At 47.3% G+C, this 19,912-nt stretch overlaps 2 protein-coding genes across 2 annotated transcripts in view; one reads left to right on the top strand and one right to left on the bottom strand.

Moving 5' to 3' along the window:
* NOB1 (NIN1 (RPN12) binding protein 1 homolog) overlaps positions 1-15,641 on the bottom strand; it is a 51,107-nt gene extending 35,466 nt beyond the window's left edge. The window contains exons 1-2 of the mRNA XM_029608286.1: positions 15,434-15,641; positions 14,381-14,513 (exon numbers count right to left, since the gene is read on the bottom strand). Of these exons, the coding sequence (XP_029464146.1) occupies positions 14,381-14,513; positions 15,434-15,511 (211 nt within the window). The 5' untranslated portion in view covers positions 15,512-15,641. The remainder of the gene's footprint in view (positions 1-14,380; positions 14,514-15,433) is intronic.
* WWP2 (WW domain containing E3 ubiquitin protein ligase 2) overlaps positions 15,592-19,912 on the top strand; it is a 227,623-nt gene continuing 223,302 nt past the window's right edge. The window contains 1 exon segment of the mRNA XM_029608285.1: positions 15,592-15,724. The gene's annotated coding sequence lies outside the window, so the exon portion shown is untranslated.

The raw sequence follows: 19,912 nt of genomic DNA, 5'->3' as shown, positions 1-19,912 counted from the left end.
TAATTTGTGCACATTTGTAACCCCATACCTGCCATTCACAAACCCAGTTTGATCTGGTGTGACCAAGTCGAATTATCTTGCTCAGCCGAGCAGCAAATATAGAGGCTAGTAATTTGGCATCTACATTCAGGAGGGATATTGGGCGGTATGAGGAAGGAGCTCCCAGGGCTCTTCCCTTTTTGGGAAGATCTACAATTGCTGCTTATGTAAGCTCTGAGGAGTAAAACCCTGACAGGTCATCAATATCAAAAGGCAGCAGTTTCCCTCGGCTCACTGATTTGTCCGGTGTGTCTATGCTGCGAGCTCGATGGCCTCGCAAGCAATACGGTTGACGAGAGCCTCGCTAGCACCCATTAATATTGATAGTGTGTGCATCTTGGCAGGGCCTCCAATACTGGGATCGTCGGCTGAAGAGGTAGTTCTGCGCTTCCCAGTGCTCTGTAATGGACACCACCCAGGAGCCCTGAGGGCAGTGGGCCACTGTGTACAGATGCACCACCGCACTAGGGTGCCTCGAATAGAGGGTAACCCCTGCGCTCGATCCGTAAGAGGCCAAGAACCCTGCCCCCAAGGGCTGCAGGGCTATGCGAGGACTTCAGACAGTCCCAACAGTTGATGGCTACAGGGGCGACAAGGGTGCTCAATGGCGAATCCAGTGCCTGGTCGGTGGGACTCGACATAGTCGAGGCAGTAATGAGAGACATTGGTGGTCCAAAGCCCTCTCCAGTGGCCCCACAGCTCTAGAAAAAATCACTTACAAAACTGTAAGAAGAGAGCAAAGCTGAATACCGTGAAAAACATTTTCTAATAAAACAGAGCACAAGCTCCACAACCGCGAGGCGACAGCTCTGCGGGAAAAAAAAGTAAGAGACTGGGGGACTCTGCCTAGGGGGCAGGGTGATGACTACAGTGGCACATGCTCAGTAGGGCATGCTGAAAGCTCTAGGCTCTTTCAGGCTGATACAGAACGGTGTGCTCGGCCAAGCGCACCATTTATCACTCGATTGGCCGCGCGTTTCCAATGTGCGGCCAACCCCCCCCCCCTGAAACTAATAGCGCTCATCACATGCAAATGCATGGGCAGGCGTTAAATTCTGAGCAACCCAGAAAAGTACTGTACTGCTTTTCTGTACACCCTCCAACTTAATATCTTAGAGATATTGAGTCGGAGGAACCAAAGAACAAAAAAAATCTGTCCGCCTGTCAGCGGGTTTCGAAACCGATGCCGGTAAAATAAAGTGTCTGTTGTCAGGACCCGCTGACAGCCACCTCCTTGCTAATAAGGAGGCATTAGGGACACGCTATCGTCTCTAGCGCCTCCTTATTAGCACGATACCTCATTTAAATAGAGACTTGCGTGCCCAAGAGTGGTGCCTGGGTGCGTGTCAGGACAGCAGGTGCTCAACATGGAGCGCCGGCTCTCCCGCATTTTTTACTATATCGGCCTGTTTGAGATCAAAGTTCCGTGCCGGGCTCCATCCAATGATGTCACCAATGTGTGAGGACTACCATCCTGCTTCTCCTAGGAAAATATCAAATTTTATTACATTACAATCATTATTGCCAAGCAGATCCACCACCTTTTATCTCTTCGACTAGGTCCTCTTGTTGGTTCTATGACCAAGTGCTGCATGAAGGAGTCATTGATGGCATCTAGGAACTTTTCCTCCCTTGCATGTCCTGACATGACATTTACCCAAATCAATACTCGGGTAATTGAAGTCCCATTATTATTGTGCTGCCCATTTTACTAGCCAAATCTATGAGCAGAAAAAAATCATTCCAGTCACTCCTATTTATGCCCTTCTCCTCTACCACCATGCTTTCATGTGGTCATCATGCTCCCACTCTCACCTTGTTTAAATCCCATTAAAAACTCACCTTTTTGAGTTTGCTTTTAAGTCTTAAGCCTGATGGTCTACCTTTAGCCTCACTGACTAGTTTAACCATTGTCTTACTATATGAAACTCCCTCTTGATCTGTATGTTTGCCTTGATTAGATTATAAACTCTATTGAGTAGGGGACTGTCTCATGTATTGTTTGAACAGCGCTGTGTACCACCAGTAATGCTGTAGAAATATTAAGTAGTAATAGTAGAAGAGCACATGAACATATGGTACAACTAGAGTTTACTTACTAATTAGCTTTCCTTGAGTCCCAACTGGCCAAAGTACTTATGGGTTCTCCCTCCTTCCAGTAGATGGGAGCACGAGTGCATGGCTTCTTCCTGTGAAGTTAGCTGTATATAGCCTGGCCCAGCAGGGAGACTGTCAGTAGTCTTTTGCCAAAGCTTGCTTCTTCACTGCTCATGTACATCTTCCCTCTCTATTATTATTCCTTTTTTTTATTTTATTTCCAAACAGATCTGCTAACCTAACTTAAAAATGAGAACATATTCTCTCTTATAGCCTCTCTGATGCTTTCTTCCCCAGGGTATGCTTCAGTCCAGCTTCCTTGGCCTGGGCTCCTTCCCCCTGAATAAAGGAGGTGCCTATGTGTTTCAGGCATCCAAGTGAAAAATTACACAACTAAAGGTTTGTCTGCTGGCATAATCAAGAAAAGAAAGAAGAAGGAGTACTCCCTTTTCCTGCCTACTCTGTCCTGTAAATATGTCTGATCCCCTCTCTTTTTATTTTATCATATTTTTCTGGGTGGTATCTAGACTGGTCTGTGAGGACTCGAGGAAAGCTAAGTAGCAGGTAAGCTCTAATTGGACCTTCCTCTTCATCTTTCCAGACCAGTGTACCTATGGGACTTACCAAAGCCAATATATCAGGTGGGAAATCCCCAGAATCACCTCCAGGACCCCTGTAGTGAAGCTTGCCTCCCTTCCCTTGTGGAGATGCAGTCTGTAATGTTTCATGAACATGTGAATCGATGCCCAGGTATCTGCAATTGCCCTATATTCCACCCAGGAAGTAGCCTGGGCTCTCAAGGAGTGTGCTTTTAGGCCTGTCGGCACCAGTTTTCCTTTCCTTATCTAAGCTGTTGCTATGGTCTCTTTAATCCACCTGGCAACGAAGGCTCTGGATGCCACCTCTCCTTTCTTCTGGCTTGAGAATAGCACAAACAATTGCTCACCTCAAAAGTATCTCAGAAATGCCCTGCACACATCCAAGAATCTCTGGTCTGTGCATTTTCCTACACACTACGCCTTAAACTCTGGCAATATAATGGCCTGGTTAGTATGGAATTCTGATATGGCTTTAGTAGGAAAGCCAGACTGGCCTAATAGTCACCTTTTCCTTGGAAAGATAAGTATGGGTTGCTGCACTACAAGGCCTGTATCTCTGATATCCTTGCTGAGCCCACTGCTACGAACATCATTGTCTTTAGGGAGCTTTCCCTGACAGGCTCAAATGGCGGCCTGGCTAATGTACTAAGGACTAAGTTCAGATCCCAAGGTGGCAATATAAGCTTATATAGTGTATTCACTATCAGGCCCTTGTCCAAGCCCTCCTTCGACTTATCGGGGCTAAGCCTTTTCTTTCGCACCAACTTTCAAATATTGTCCATATGTTAGGGACATGCTTTTCTTTCTGGCCTTTAGCAGAGCTGCTATCACTAGTGCTGAGTATCCTTTTTGCCTGAACCTTCTCCTTTTAATAGCCAGTCCACAAGCAAGAACCTGCATGGATCTTCCATGACAAGTGGACCCTGCCTGAAATGTGCTGGCACCGCCTTGAAGGTGATGGGCTCTGCCACCTTCCACTTTATCAGATCTGCACACCTTAGTCTCCTTGATCAGTCTGGTGCCACTAGGATCACTACACCCGGATATTGCGATATCCTTCTGATCACCTTGCCTAACATTGGCCAAGGTGGAAACATGTACAGTAGCTAGTCTTCTGGCCAGTGTTGTTGCTTCAGCACATCTATGCCCCTGGAGTCCAATTCCATCCTGCAACTGAAAAACTTTGATGCCTTAGCATTTCTTCTTGTGGCCATCGGATCCCCCAGGCATTTATCCCTAGGTGGAACGCTTCTTTCACTAGTTCTCATTCCCCTGGACCTAGTGTCTGCTGGCTGAGGAAGTCTACCTAAGCGTTGTCCTTTCCGGCTATATGTACTGCTGATATCTCCAAGAACTCCACTTCTATCCTTGCTATCACCGGGGCTATCTTCTGCCAAGACCTTGCTTTTTGTTCCTCCTTGCTTGTTTATATAGGCCACTGCTGTGGCATTGTCGAAGTGAACTTGTACTGTTTTGTCCTGCAGCTGTGTCCGGAAGTGGCTTAGTGCTAGTCTGATGGCTCTTACTTCCGGCCGATTCATGGACTGTGTAGCTTCCTACAGAGACCAGGTTCCCTGTGCTATCTGCCCCTGGTGACTCACATTCGTCACTGATGTTCATGGTGGGGACTGCAGACCAGTTCCTCTGGTCAAATTGCTCAGGGTCAGCCACCAGAGTAAGCTTCTCTTGACTTGGATTGACAGTTGGAGTCTTCTGTTGTATTCCTGACTTTGGGGGGGTCCACTTCTCCAGTATCAAAGCCTGCAGAGGTCGCATATGTGCTCTTGCCCATGGTACTATTCCTATCTTTGTCACCATTGAGCCTAGCACCTATTGCCACCTCCAGGTGCAAGGGACTGCAAACCCCAACAGGGTCCTTATTTGCTCCTGAATCTTCCTTTCCTTGTTCTTGGTGAGCAGTACCCTTCCTCTCTTCATATCGAAATGGACACCTAAGTAAATCAGGTTTTGAGTCGGGTAAATCTGGCAGTTTGCTTTGTTCACCACCCATCCTAAGCCTTCCAAGACCTGTATTACTCTTTTGACTGCCAGGTGACCCTGTTGGACTGAGTTTGACCTTATCAGCTAGTCATCCAGATATGGCTGGATCCCAATTTCCTCCTTGCGCAGGAAGCTGTCACCACTACCATCACCTTTGTGAAGATTCTTGGCATGTTGCTAGCCCGAACTGGAAATGTTCCCCTGTGATTACAAATTGCAAGTAGCGCTGGAATTCCTTCTTGATGGGAATATGCAGATAAGCTTCTGTTGGGTCTAGGGATGACAGAAATTTTTCCTTCTGGACTGCCATCTTCACTGTCTCCAGTGATTCCATCTGGAAATGTGGGATAATTAGTGCTTTGCTTACTCCTTTGAGGTCTAAAACCAGCCTGAAGCTTCCTTCTTTCTTGAACTATGAAGTATATGGAATATAATCCCGTTCCCTTTTGGTATTGGTGTTAATGTCCGTAAGTGGATTAACTTGTTCAATGTTTGCCGCATTGTTGCTTTTTTGTTTGCCTTGCATGGTGAGATAATAAAGGATTCCGTTACGGGAAACTTTAGAGCTAGCGGATAACCTCCTTGGATGATTTTTAAGACCCACTGGTCTTCTGTAACTTTTGGCCACTGATGATAAAATTCCTGTAACCTGCCCCCTACTGACGGCAAAGAGAGGACCTGCCCTATGTCACCGTGCAGCCTTGCCCTTGCACAGGCTTCAGGAGCTACCTTTTTTTGTATATCATCTGTTCCCCTGAAAGAGTTGTGGGGCTAGTCGCATGACCCGCTAGCAGATCTGAACTGTTGGTAATCTTTTGGCCACCATTTCCATGGACCTCCCCTGGGAAACCAAGGTCTCTCCTCAGGCAGTTTTTAGGTCTTAAGTTCCCTCTAGGTCCTTTACTAGTTTTTTTGAGTTCTTCTTCAAATAATAGCCTTCCTTTAAAAGGTAACTTCCCCAGTTTAGTCTTAGAGGCCAAGTCTGCTGCCCAGTTCTATAAACATAGCAGCCACCTTGCTACTACCTCCGCTGCAGCTTGCTTGGCTGATACCCTTATAAGATCATACATAGTGTCTATCACAAAGGCTGCTGCTGCCTCCATCAAGCTGAAATCTGCTGTATTTCTGACAGTCTGCTCCTTCTTGCTCCTGGGGGTCTTGCTGGACCCAGATGACCAATGCTCTTGCCACATACCTCCGCCACACTGCCTTCTGCAATACTAGTGATAATAGCTCAAATGCCTTCTTTACGGGTGTTTCCACTTTCCTATCTTGGCAGTCTTTTAAGGCCACTCCACCTTCCACTGGGATTGTGGTCTTCTTGACTACTGATGATATGGCTGCATCTACCTTAGGAAGGCCCAAGAACCTGTCCCTATCTTGTTGGTCCAACAGATATAGCTTCTGCATAATCCCACGGCTCCCGAGCCTAGACTGGGACCTCCCACTCAGCTACCAGCGTGTCCTGGATTGCTGAGTGAATTAGGAAGGTCCTGGTTGGCTTCTTTATCCCTGTAAGGATAAGGCTCCCCTTCCTTCTGGGCTCCGTAACTTGCTTTTCCATAAAGCTTAGTACCTGTACTACTTTAGAAATCAGTGTCCTCATTTCCTCTAGCCTAAAAAGCCTTACTGCTGATTCTTTCAGCTCCCCCTCCTCCTCTTGCACAGTTTGTTCCTGAGATTAGGCCTCTACATCTTGTTCATCTGTCAGGACATCTTTACCTGGTCTCGGCCCTTTTTTGCTCACCCGAGGGAAACTCTGTCCCCCTCGTCTGCTCTTCGTCTGGCAATAAACTTGATGGACAGCCAAGATGAAGTCTGTTGAAAACTCCCCTTCCTCCTTCTGCTGTGGGGATGCTGCCCTTTGTCACTGCTTTGCCGGGCCCACCCCACTCTAATGCCATTGAGGAGGGCCGTGAGAGCCTCAATGTTGGATCCAACAATGCCGGAAAGGACGCGTTAGTTGCGACTACTTGTTCCACAATGCTGGTGCCACCCTCCTCCTCTACTGCAGTCCGTTTCCTGCCATCGTAGTTGCAGCAGAAGGAGCCAGCAACTTTCTGTATGCCTCTTGGCTCCACATTTAGCACATTTCCTGCTTTTCTCCATAAGGTGAAATGTGAGGTTCGGGCTGGGTTGTCTATCTTTTTGTTTTTTGTACTCATGGTTCTGCCGGGAGGCCAGAAGACTTGAATGACTGGCTGCCCTGGGGAAAGAATTACAGTCCTATGGAGGCTGTCATCCCATGTGCATTCTCCACCTGGCCCTGGCTCCTAGGGAAATCGATCTTAAGGCAGGCCATTGCCCTGGAGCCCCTCTTCTCCTGCTGGACCAGCTCCGTGCCCTTCACCATCTGCTGGGCCAGCCTATATTCAGCTGACATCATAGGAAGAATTCATGCACTCTATCCCCATCTGCAAGAAAGAGGGAGAATCCCATAAATACAAGGGTCTGGACGGATGAAGAGGAAAGGAAAATTGGTACTTACCTGCTAATTTTCATTCCTGTAGTACCACGATCAGTCCAGACTCTTGGGTTCATGCATTCCTGCCAGCAGATGGAGAAAGTTTCACTGACACTGCTTGATAAACCCAAGTACCACCTGCAGTTCCTCAGTATTGATCTGTACCCAAGCAATAAAAAACAGTTGCAAACACCAAACTAATGAAAACCTTCTTAAACTATACCAATAAAATGGTCTTCCATAATAAAAAGAACAGCTGAGCGGGTGACTCTCTACCTCCTTAAATCAGGCGGGTTCTGGACTGATCCATGGTACTACAGGAACAAAACTTAGCAGGTAAGAACAAAATTTTCCTTTCCCTGTAGGTACCTGGATAAGTCCACACTCCTGGGATGTACCAAAGCCCCCTACTTAGGGTTGGATCTGGAGAGTCCTGCTCTCAGAACACTCTCGCCAAAGGAAGGAGAACCTGGATCTCCCACATCCAAACAATAGTGTCGCGCAAAAGTATTTAGCGACTTCCAATTCACTGCCCTGCAAATCTCCATAGCAGACACCAGCTGCGCTTCCGCCCAGGAGGCCGCCTGCAAACGTGGAGAATGAGCCTGTAAGCCCTCCGGAATTTCACGACCTCCTGTAATGTAAGTGGACCCAATTGCCTCTTTTAACCAACATGCAATAGTAGCCTTAGAAGCTTTAAAACCTTGCTTCATGCCGCTCCACAAAACAAAAAGGTGGTTGGACCTCCTGAAATCATTTGTCACCTCGTGCAATAGAGCTCGCCAAACATCTAACCGCTTGAGCTCCATCGCATGTGGAATGGATGCATCTACCTATAGAAAGGCTGGAAGCTCCACTGTCTGGTTCACATGAAATGTGGAAACTACTTTCGGCAAAAAAGGCGGCACTGTTCTCAATGAAACCCCTGAACTCTAAATTTGAAGGAAGGGGTCTTGACAGGACAAAGCTTGCAACTCCGAAACTCTTCTAGCTGAGCATATTGCGACGAGAAACCCCAGTTTGAGAGTCAAGTCCTTCAGTGACGCTCTCCGCAGGGGCTCAAAAAGCGCCGCACACAAACCTTGTAGGACAGGATTAAGGTTCCAGAATGGACAAACACTTCTAACTGGAGGACGCAAATTCTTTGCTTCTCTAAGGAAGCAAACAACATCCGGATGAGCGGAAATAGCGGAACCCTTGGTCTTACCACGAAGGCAGCCCAAGGCTACTACCTGCACTCTAAGAGAGCTAGGAGACCAGCCTTTAGCGAAACCATCTTGAAGAAAAGATAAAATGTCCGAGACGGGGGACTTGAGAGGTCGTACCCCATGAGCAGCGCACCAGGAATCAAACACCTTCCATACTCTAACGTAAGCCATATTCGTGGACTTTCTTCTGGCTTACAATAAGGTGGTTATGACAGTTTGGGGATAACCTCTACTCCTTAACCTTCACCTCTCAAAAGCCATGCCACTAGACAAAAATGAGCAGCCTGGTCAGAAAATATGGGGCCCTGACGAAGGAGACCCTCCAGATGCCCGAAGTGAATCAGTCCATCCACTGCCAGGTTGATCAGTTCCACGAACCACTGATGCTGCGGCCACTCTGGAGCAACCAATACCACCTTTCCACAATGTTTTTCTATGTGACGCAACACCTTGCCCACTAATAGCTGGGCGGGGGGGGGGGGGGGGGGGAGGGGAGGAGCCATAGAGAAGGACTCCTTGTGGCCAAGGCAGAACTAGTGGGTCGACTCCTTCGGCCCCATGCTGACGTCTCTGACTGAAGAAACAAAATGCTTTGACATTCTGACAAGTTGCCATGAGATCCACATGAGGAGAACCCCCACTGATCTCGAATGAGTTGCACCACGGAATCCGATAATTCCCACTCACCCGGGTCTAATAGTTTGACTTAGGAAGTCGGCCTGAATGTTTTCAACCCCGGCTTTGTGGGACGCAACTATGCGCACCAGGTGCCTTTCCGCCCAAACAATCAACTGTTGTGCCTCCTGAGCTACTGCTTGGCTCTTGGTTCTGCTCTGCCGATTGATATAAGCCACTGTAGATGCATTGTTTGAAAGAATCCTTACTGATTGATCTCGGACTAACGGCAGAAACTCCCGCAAGGCTAAATGGACAGTTCTGGTCTCTAGCCAGTTGATAGACCAAGCAGATTCTCTCGTGAACAAAGTACCCTGGACAGAGTGCCACCGACAAACTGCTCCCCACCCACAGAGACTGGCATCGGTAGTATCACCCAGTCTGGAACCTCGAGGTCCATCCCTCGAATGAGATTGGAAGTCTGAAGCCACCAGGAAAGCCTCTCTCGCTTTGCCCTTTAGGGTATTTGAAATTCCTCGGATACCGGCTGCCAACGAGCCAAAAAGTGCCCTCTGCAAGGGTCTCAGATGGGAAACGCTCACAGCACCAACATCAGGGTGGAAGTCATCGAGCCCAGGACCTGCAAATAATCCCAGACCTTGGGAACATGTAACTGCAAGAACCGGCAAATCTGACTCTGCAGTTTCAATACTCTCTCCTCCAAAAGATACACTTTGCCAACCAAGGTGTCAAACAGAGTACCCAGATACTCCAAAGATTGTGACGGGATCAAATAGCTCTTTACCACGTTCACCACCCAACCGAGGGACTGGAGAAGATCGAGAACTTTGTGAACCGATTGTTAAAGGGCATCCGACCTCGCTCTGATTAGTCAGTTGTCCAGATATGGTGCACCAGAACACCTTCCCACCGCAGCGCTGCTGCTACCACCACCATCGCCTTGGTGAAAGTGTGCGGTGCTGTGGACAGACCGAAAGGAAGGGCCTGAAACTGAAAATGCTGTCCCAGAATCATGAAACAGAGAAAATGCTGTGAGTCCGGATGGATGGGAATGTGGAGATAAGCCTCGGTGAAATCCAGCGAAGCCAGAAACTCTCCCTTGCGAATCGCCGCTATCGCTGACCACAAGGTCTCCATCCGGAAGCACGGCACCTTGAGCTCTGCATTTACCTTTTTCAAATCGAAAATCAGACAAAATGTGCCCTCCTTCTTTGGGACCACAAAATAGATAGAATATCTTCTCTTGCAAACTTCCGTCGAGTGAACTGGAATTACCGCCCCCAAGCGTTGGAGAAGATCTAGGGTCTCCCATAGCACTGCTTGCTCACGGGACCGCAGGGGGAAATTAGAAAAAGTTCATGAACGGGACAAGAAAATTCTAAAGAGTAGCTGTCTCTGACCACACTGAGAACCCACTGATCCTGTATAACTCTGGTTCACTCATCGTCGAACAGAGTCAGGCGACCTCCTATAATAGGAACGACGGAATGGACCAGCCTCGCCTCATTGCGAGGACTTACCTCTGGCTGTAGACCCTCTAGCAGCTCCTTGGAACAGCCTCCGGTCATCCCAAAAGGACTGCCCCCATGACTGATCCCGAGGAGAGAACTGCCTCTGAGAACAGGGCGCGACTCTCGAGGGTCTAGATCTCCTATCAGAACGAAACAGAGACCGCACCTGAAAAAACCTTTTGGCCTTCGGCTTATCCTCGGGTAACTGGAGGGCCTTATTCTCTCCAAGAGACTGCATAAGCTGCTCAAGATCCTCCCCAAATAAGAGGCGACCTTTGAAGGAAAGCGATCCTAACTGCGCTTTGGAGGAAACATCTGCGGCCCAGTTACGCAACCAAAGTAATCTTCTGGCCACCACAGCAGAAGCCATTACCCTAGAGCAGAGCTTTCCAAACTTTTCATGTTGGTGACACACTTTTTAGACAAACATAATTTCACGACACGGTAATTCAGTCTACTAGTAAACCAGAGGTTAAAGGTTAAACGAACGAAACATATTTTGACAATTTATGTATGTTTCCTTAAATATATACATAAATAAAATGTTTCACGACACAACCTATCTCATGAAAACCTTAAATTTATATTAAAAATATATATTCCAAGATTCATGTTATTGTTATAATTTATGAGAAACAATAATAAAACAAATTGTCTGTCCCCCACACACTCATCTCTCTCCTCCCCCCCAGCACATGTCTGGCCCCCACAAGCACATGTCTGTCCCCCCAGCACGTTTGCCCCCCACTCACTCATCTCTCTCCCCCCAGCACATGTCTGGCCCCCACACTCATGTACCTCGTCTTTTTGATTGTTGCCAGTTAAGTGCTTCACTCCCTTCCATGATCACCAGACACTGCTGCTTGCAGTCAGTACTCCTCATGGCCAGGCCTCATCGACAGCAGCAGCCAATGCAAGGATGGCTGGGCTTGTTCCACCCACCAAGCCCCCCAAAAAAACGCGATTGACAGCAAAAATCACCCAATAATAAGCAACCCATAAACTGAAAAAAAAAAGTGAATCTCTAGAAAAAAAAAAAGCCCAAACTCGCATCAGAGTTGACCGGGCTTGCGCGACACACCTGCACACTGCAGGCGACACACTAACGTGTCCCGACACACAGTTTGGAAAGCTCTGCCCTAGAGGATCTGCCCCATAAGCCATGGCTTCCTCAATCCGTGCAGCCTTGTCTATGTCCTCCCCTGACTTGGGCAGGCTCTCCTGCAACTGCTGCACCCAGCGGAGGCATGCACACTGCATAAAACTAGAACAAATAGCGGCTCTCAAGCCCAAGGTCGAGACCTCAAAAATCCGCTTGAGATGGATCTCCAATTTGCGATCCTTAACGTCTTTCAAAGCCGCGGAACCTATCACCAGGATAGTTGCTCACTTGGTGACCACAGAAACTGCAGCGTCCACTTTAGGGAGAGAAAAAAGTTCCAATGCCTGTTCCGGCACCGAATAAATCATTGACATGCCCGCCCCTCCCCCCCCCCCCCCCACCTCGAGACCGGAATCAGGAAAACTCCATTCCACCTCCACCAGTTTCTTCACGGATATGTGGCATGAAAAAGCTGTAGGAAGGCTGCACATACTGTCCAAAACGGGATCAGCCCCCTCCAAATCGGACTCCTGCTGAGGGATTTTAACTCCAGTACCTGGTAGGCCAAAGGCAATAAAGCCTCAAGATCATCCTTCCTAAAAAGGCGAACCATCTTCAGGTCATCCCCCTCAGGGACTGAGGCAAGCAAACCGTCCCCTGGGTCTGGCCCTCTGGTCCCCGGCTCCACCGGGTCAACCAGGACATCCTGATCAGGGTTCTTCCTGGGGTCCCCAGGATTCTCCTCCTCCTCCTGACTGGTACCCGAAGGAGCAGGAGGACGACTGAGCAACCGATGGACCTGGGAGGTTCGACTGAGCCTGAAGCCATGCTGCCTGGGGACCCCCGAAGGGCTTTTGGCCTGGCGGACAGGCAGTGTTCTGGAAAATTGAGCCCTGCACTCTGCTTGCTGCCTTGACAAATAGGCATAATGCAGCAGGACAAAATCCGGAGAAAAAGGCCTCAGTAGGTCTGCCACGCCCCCCCCCTGCAGGGGGCTGGGAACCAGCAACCTATGGCCTCTTCCCCATCCTCCCCGATCAAGGCCAGAGTCGAAACAGTCCGGGGACAGGCTTGGGGGGGGGGGGGAGGAACACCCCACACAAAGGCCCTGCTGATTGAGCCACAGGCCCAGCATGCCGACCCGGGGGTCATTGCACCAGATTGGGGGACTGTCTATGCCAGAAATAAACCTACCATGCTCTGAGATCAGACCCCCCCACACCAAAGCCTGAAAGGAAGCGGAAGCCACTCGCACAGCAAGCCTTGCCTGTGCTCAAAACTTCTGCTTCTGGCTTTTTTTTAATTTATATTTTATTGAGTTTTATCACGTATCATATGACATCCAATGTTTAACCACAACACGATAAACATTATATATATAAAACAGCTTATACATATTATCGAATAACTGACATTAAAATATGTCTACAACAGTAAAACATGTGTAATCCTTTCCATAAATCTGAAAAATACTCCGTAATTTCCCCCCCACCCACCCCCCTACCCATGCGTACTATGCTGAGATGTAATAAATGAGTTTATGCAGTATAAGACTTTATAGTAAGTACTTATATAAGAGACGAGAACACAATTTATGATGGTACTGTATGCATTCCCTGAGTCTCTGTGCATTGGTCTAGCCACGCTTGTAGAGGTCGCCACAACCCTTGTTTCTTCTGATTGGAGACAACCTTAATGTGAAAGGAGCAAAGCTTTGATAATCTGGTCCTTATATCAGATTCCTTGGGCAATGTGCTAGATCTCCAGACCCTTGCTAATTCACATCGTGCTGCAAAGGTTATGAGAAGTATGATTTTCCCCTGTTCGGAGGTAACTTCCAAGGGCAGGTTCAAAAGGGCATTTTCTGGAGTCAAAGAGACGTCAAGCCCACTAACTTGCTGTATATCGTTAATTGACTGCCAGTAGGTCTCTAGCCTGGGGCAAGACCACCACATATGGTAGTATGTTCCCGTTTGACCATACTCTTTCCAGCATTCAGGATCACTAGACGCATTATATTTATGAAGGCGTGCAGGAGTCAGGTACCACCTAAGTAGCACTTTGTAGCTATTCTCTCCTAAGGAGGAGAAAGGAAAGCTCTTTTTGGTACATAAAAAAAGATATAGTCCCATGTGTCCTCTGAAAGCGAGGTGCTCAGGTCTGTCTCCCAAGCCTTCATAAATGTTCTGGCTTTTTTTTTTTTTAAACACAAACTTTATTACGGAGGCACCAGCCTAAACTTGAAATATAAAAGAACAGAGTGCCTCTTTTAGAGAAAAAAAGGGGTATCAGAGCCCGCAGCCACTAGAGCAGCCTCATGAAGGGGAGGGATCTGGACCACTAGATTTACACCCCACAGGCACACAAGTTGGGCACACAAAGAGGTCCCCAACCCCCAGATCGCCGAGTCAGGGTAGAACCCCTTAGGATTCCAAAAAGCAAAAAAACACCCCCAGGAGGAAGGCTCAAAAACTCCCAAACCACAGAACTGCAGGTTTAGCACCATCTACCATCTGCTGGAGACAGAGAAATACTGAGGAATTGCAGGTGGCACTAGGGTTTATCAAGCAGTGTCAGCGAAACTTTCTCTGTCTCCATCAGCTGGCAAGAATGCATAAGCCCAGGAGTCTGGACTGATCCAGGTACGTACAGGAAACCTATATTAGACTACACTTCCGGTCCTGGATGTGAAAATGTCACCAGCCCTGCAGGCAGACACTCACCTAGTTTGATGTTCTCTGGGAAGGGCTCCTTAAAATGCAGCTCATAGGGCAGCACTGCAAGTCGCCTCCGAGTCTCCTTGTCCCGAATTTCACTAACCACTTCCTTAACAGTGTAAATATTTTTCCCAATTTCCTGTAAAATAAACAAACTGTAAACAGCATTCAACAATAGATAAAAGGGATCAAGCACAATGCAAGTCCAATCATTTAATAACTCTAGCTCCTTCCCATGTTTCCCCAGCTCTATCCCCCACATATATCCCCAGCTCTCTATCTTCCCCTCCACCCCCATGTATCCCTGTCTCTCTGTCTTGCCCTCCCCATGTATTTCCAGCTCTCTCTTCCCACCAGCTCTCACTCCCCCTCCACCTCTCTCTAACCCCTTCCCTGTGTACTCGAAGCTCCCCCCTCCCCCTCGCATAGTCCCAGATCTCTCTCTCCCCCCTCCCCCTGTCCCAGATCTCTCTCTCTCCCCCCTCCCCCTCACGTAGTCCGGATCTCTCTTTTCCCCCTCGGGTAGTCCCAGATCTCCCCCCCCCCCCGGTGTATCTCTGCTCTATCTCCCCTCTTCCACCATGTATCCCCGGCTCTCTCTCCCCTGTTAGTCTGTATATCCCCTACTCGATCCTATCCTCTCTCCCCTTCTCCCTCGTGTATCCCCTCTTCTCTCTTCCTTCCCATCCTCCCTGTCTCCCCCACGTATTCCCAGTTTTCACTTGCTGCTCTTCTACTTGGAGAAGTCCATTAACTGCTATTAATCAAGTTTACTTAGGGAATAGCTACTGCTATTAATTGCATCAGTAGCATGGGATCTTCTTAGTGTTTGGGTAATTGCCAGGTTCTTGTGGCCTGGTTTGGCCTCTGTTGGAAACAGGATGCTGGGCTTGATGGACCCTTGGTCTGACCCAGCATGGCAATTTCTTATGTTCTTACTCTCCTCTGCCGTACATCCGCAGCTGTCCCTACCCTCTCCCCGTGTATCCGCAGATCTCGCTCTCCTCCTTAGTGTATCGGTGGCAATTTTTTTTTCTTTCTTTCCGGAATCTCCATTACCTGCAGCGCAGCGTTAAGCAAAAAAGCTCCGGCATCCGCCACAACATGCTCAACCAGAGACGGTGCCATCTTCGCCATCACATCTGCACCAATCGCAACAGCGGTTACTGCAATACACTCAAAAAATAACAGCTTTCTGATTAGCTGGTAAGAGTAGCCCTGACCTTTGAGGTCCCCTAAAGTGCTTCCGGCTGCACTTCACCTCTGGATTCTGGATCAGGTGACGCAAAGAGTGTCACATGACCACGAGTCCAGGAGGCGGAAGTGGAAGGAGCTGCGGAACTAAACAAGGTACATACAGAAAGGGGCCCGGAAACCGGGAGGAAAGCGAAGGGAGGGTGGGTGGCAGGGTCAAATACATCAATACGGAACAGCATGAGAGTCCCACAATGGTCCATGTTACTGCTTTTCTGTACTTTGTAATTTTATTTTACTCTTAGTGGGATTAAACGTTTGTTTTTCTATTCTCTTTAGCCCATGTACTGATTGTGTCAATAACGTTTCTGAATCTGTATCTGACATAGTGAAGAGCGGAACTGTGCAGGAAGTGGGGAGGGAGACTTCTCAATCCCACGCCTTCTCCCTCTGAACCTCTCCTTCCATTATCTCCGCCCTCTCAACCTCTTCCTCCTCGCTTCTTCACCTCCTACTCTAATCCTTCCTCCCTCATCTCTTTCCTCTGCACATCCCTTTCCTCCATCTGCACCTCACATTCTCCTCCATAACCTCCTCTTCCTTATTTAGACTTTTTATATTCTGCTTTTTGGCACTTCAAAATGTATATCAAGTGGATTATATTCAGGTACTATAGATATTTCCCTATCCCCAATTTGGTATGTGAGTCAAGGAAGGGTAAAGTGACTTGCCCAAGGTCACAAGGAGTGACAGCAAGATTTGAACCCTGGTTTCCCTAGGTCATAGCCTGCTGCTCTAGCCACTAGCCTACTCTCCACTCCTCCCCTTCCTTCCTCCATCACCTCCTCCCTCTAAACCTATCTCATCCCCTCTGTGCCTCCTCGTCCTCACATGTTCACCTCCTGCACCTATCCTTCCCTCCATCATCTCCTCCATCTTCCTGCCCCATCATCTCCCTCTGCACATTGCTTTCCTCCCTCCATCATCTCCTCCCTCTGCGCATCGCTTTCCTTCCTCATCTCCTCCCTCTGCACATCGCTTTCCTCCCTCCGTCACCTGCACCTCTCCCACCAAAACCTCCCTCTGCACCTTGCTATATAACCTCCTCCTTCTGTGCCTCTCCCTCCATCACCTCCCTCTGCACATTGCGTTCCTCCGTCATCTCCTTGCTCAACACATCGCCTTCCTCTCGCCATCATCTCCTCCCTCTGCGCATCACCTTCCTCCCTCCATCATCTACTCCCTCTGTGCCTCTCCTTCCTTGATCCTTAACCATCTGTTCCTGCACCTTTGCTTCCTCTATCATCTCTTCCCTCTCTACATCGCCTTCCTCCCTGCATCGTATCCTCCCTCTGCGCATCGCCCTCCTCCCTCTGCACCTCCCTTCATAAACTTCTCCTTCTGGCCTCTCTCTCCATCACCTCTGTGCTTCTCCCTCCTCGCTTCAATACCTCTCCTTCCTCCATCACCTCCTCCCTCTGCACCTCACCTTCCTCCCTTCATCATTTCCTCCCTCTGCACCTTTCCCTCCATCATCTCCCCCTCTGCATCTTCCTCCATCTCCTCCCTTTATGGCTCTTTCTCTATCACCTTCTCCCTCTGTGCCTCTTTCTCCTTCTCTGCCTCATCCTCCATCACCTTCTCCCTTTGTGCCTCTCCTTCCTCCCTCATCACCTCCTCCTGCTCCTTGCCCACCTTCTTCCATCATCTCCTTCCTCTGTGCCTCTCCCTTCTCCCTCCATTATCAAATTATCATTTCATCAACATATCAAAATGGTCATAAGAAATGGCTTTTATAAGCTTCAAGTACTGTATGGTTTAAAATTTTTTTTTTAGAAACTGGTAACTTCAGGTGTCTATACGACCTTCAATAGATTAATGTAATGCTGTATATATAGGGCTTCCAGTCTCTACTTTAAGACATCTATTGAATTCTACAGCACATTTAATTAGTGGAATGAAACACATTCACCACATCACTCCTACCTGGTCCAGCTTCCAGCTTCAGTGACTACCTGTCCATTTTCAAATTTAATATAAGGTTTTACCGATTATCCATAAATTGCTTAGTACTAGGTCACTTCCATGGGTAATTTCTTTGTTAAGAATTTACCAACCCACAGGAGCTCTTCAATCTCAACAGAGAGGCCTCCTCGAAGTGCCTTCAGTAAGAGCAGCAAGACTGTTTGTGACAAGGGATTGTGCATTCTCTGTCGTCGTGCCATTGTTATGGAATACAATTCCTGAAGCCTTAAGACGTACAGAGAATACAGAAAACATACACTGTTAAAGTCATCTAGGCTAGGACTGGCTTTCATTTGCACAAAGTCGTCTTTGCTAGGATTAGCTTTCATTTGATTCTTTCATTGTCATTGATGCTATAGGCAGCTTGAATGTAAATCTGAAGTTTACTATAAGAGCATAAGAAATTGCCATGCTGGATCAGACCAAGGGTCCATTAAGCCCAGCATTCTGTTTCCAACAGAGGCCAAACCAGGCCACAAGAACCTGGCAAGTACCCAAACACCAAGAAGATTCCATGCTGCTGATGCCGGTAATAGCAGAGGCCATTCCCTAAGTCAACTTGATTAATAGCAGTTAATGGACTTCTTCTCCAAGAACTTATCCAAATCTTTTTTAAACCCAGCTGCACTAACTACATCCTCTGGCAACAAATTCCAGAGCTTAATTGTGCGTGAGTAAAAAATAATTTTCTCCAATTAGTCTTAAATATGCTACTTGCTAACTTCATGGAGTGCCCCCTAGTCCTTCTATTATCCGAAAGTGTAAATAACCGATTCACATCTACTCGTTCAAGGCCTCTCAAGATTTTAACGCCCTCTATCATATCCCCCCTCAGCTGTCTCTTCTCCAAGCTGAACAGTCCTAACCTCTTCAGCCTTTCCTCATAGGGGAGATGTTCCATCCCCTTTATAATTTTGGTTGCCCTTCTCTGTACCTTCTCCATCGCAACTATATGTTTTTTGAGATGCGGCAATCAGAATTGTACACAGTATTCAAGGTGCGGTCTCCCCATAGAGCGATACAGAGCCATTATGACATTTTTCGTTTTATTAACCATTCCCTTCCTAATAATTCCTAACATTCTGTTTGCTTTTTTGACTGCTGCAGCACACTGAGCCAATGATTTTAAAGTATTATCCACTATAATGCCTAGATCTTTTTCCTGGGTGGTTGCTCCTAATATGGAACCTAAAATAGTGTAATTACAGCAAGGGTTATTTTTCCCTATATGCAACACCTTGCACTTGTCCACATTAAATTTCATCTGCCATTTGGATGCCCAATCTTCCAGTCTCACAAGGTCCTCCTGTAATGCATCACAATCCGCTTGTGATTTAACTACTCTGAATAATTTTATCATCTGTAAATTTGATAACCTCACTCGTCATATTTCTTTCCAGATCATTTATAAATATATTGAAAAGCACCGGTCCAAGTATAGATCCCTGAGGCACACCACTGTTTACCCTTTTCCACTGAGAAAATTGACCATTTAATCCTACTCTCTGTTTCCTGTTTTTTAACCAGTTTGTAATCCATGAAAGGACATTGGCTCCTATTCCATGAATTTTTAGTTTTATTAGAAGCCTCTAGTGAGGGACTTTGTCAAACGCCTTCTGAAAATCCAAATACACTACATCTACCAGTTCACCTTTATCTACATGTTTATTATCCCCTTCAAAAAAATGAAGCAGATTTGTTAGGCAAGACTTCCCTTGGGTAAATCCATGTTGACTGTGCTCCATTAAACCATGTCTTTCTATATGCTCTGTGATTTTGATCTTTAGAATAATTTCCACTATTTTTCCCGGCACTGAAGTCAGGCTCACTGGTCTATAGTTTCCCGGATCGCCCCGGCATAGTTTTGTAAAAGTGTATCCTAAATCTGTTTTAATATTTGTCTGACTGTATTATGTATATTTTTATGTATATTGCTTAGGGCCTCAGTACAAGCGATTAATAAATACAAATACCTGTGCCTCTCTTCCCTCCATCACTATTTCCTCCTGTGCCTCTCCTCCCTCCCTCCTCCTGCATCTCTCCTCCCTCCATCACCTCCTCCCTCTGCACCTCTACTTCTCCATCCATCACCTCCTCCCTCTGCACCTCTACTTCACCCTCCATCACCTCCTACCTCTGCACCTTTACTTACTTACTTACTTATTTATTTATTTATTTAGACATTTTTATATACTGACAACTGTTTGCACGTTGTATCGGTTTACAGATAACTTTAAACAATGACAGCATAGCTGTCAAATAGGCATGGCCTTGACAAGGAACAAAGGTTACACAAGAAATATTTAAGAATAAAAACCA

Source organism: Rhinatrema bivittatum, chromosome 7 (genome assembly GCF_901001135.1).
Source record: "Rhinatrema bivittatum chromosome 7, aRhiBiv1.1, whole genome shotgun sequence".
Classification (NCBI taxonomy): Eukaryota; Metazoa; Chordata; class Amphibia; order Gymnophiona; family Rhinatrematidae; genus Rhinatrema; species Rhinatrema bivittatum.
This window is presented reverse-complemented; position numbering and strand designations above follow the sequence as displayed.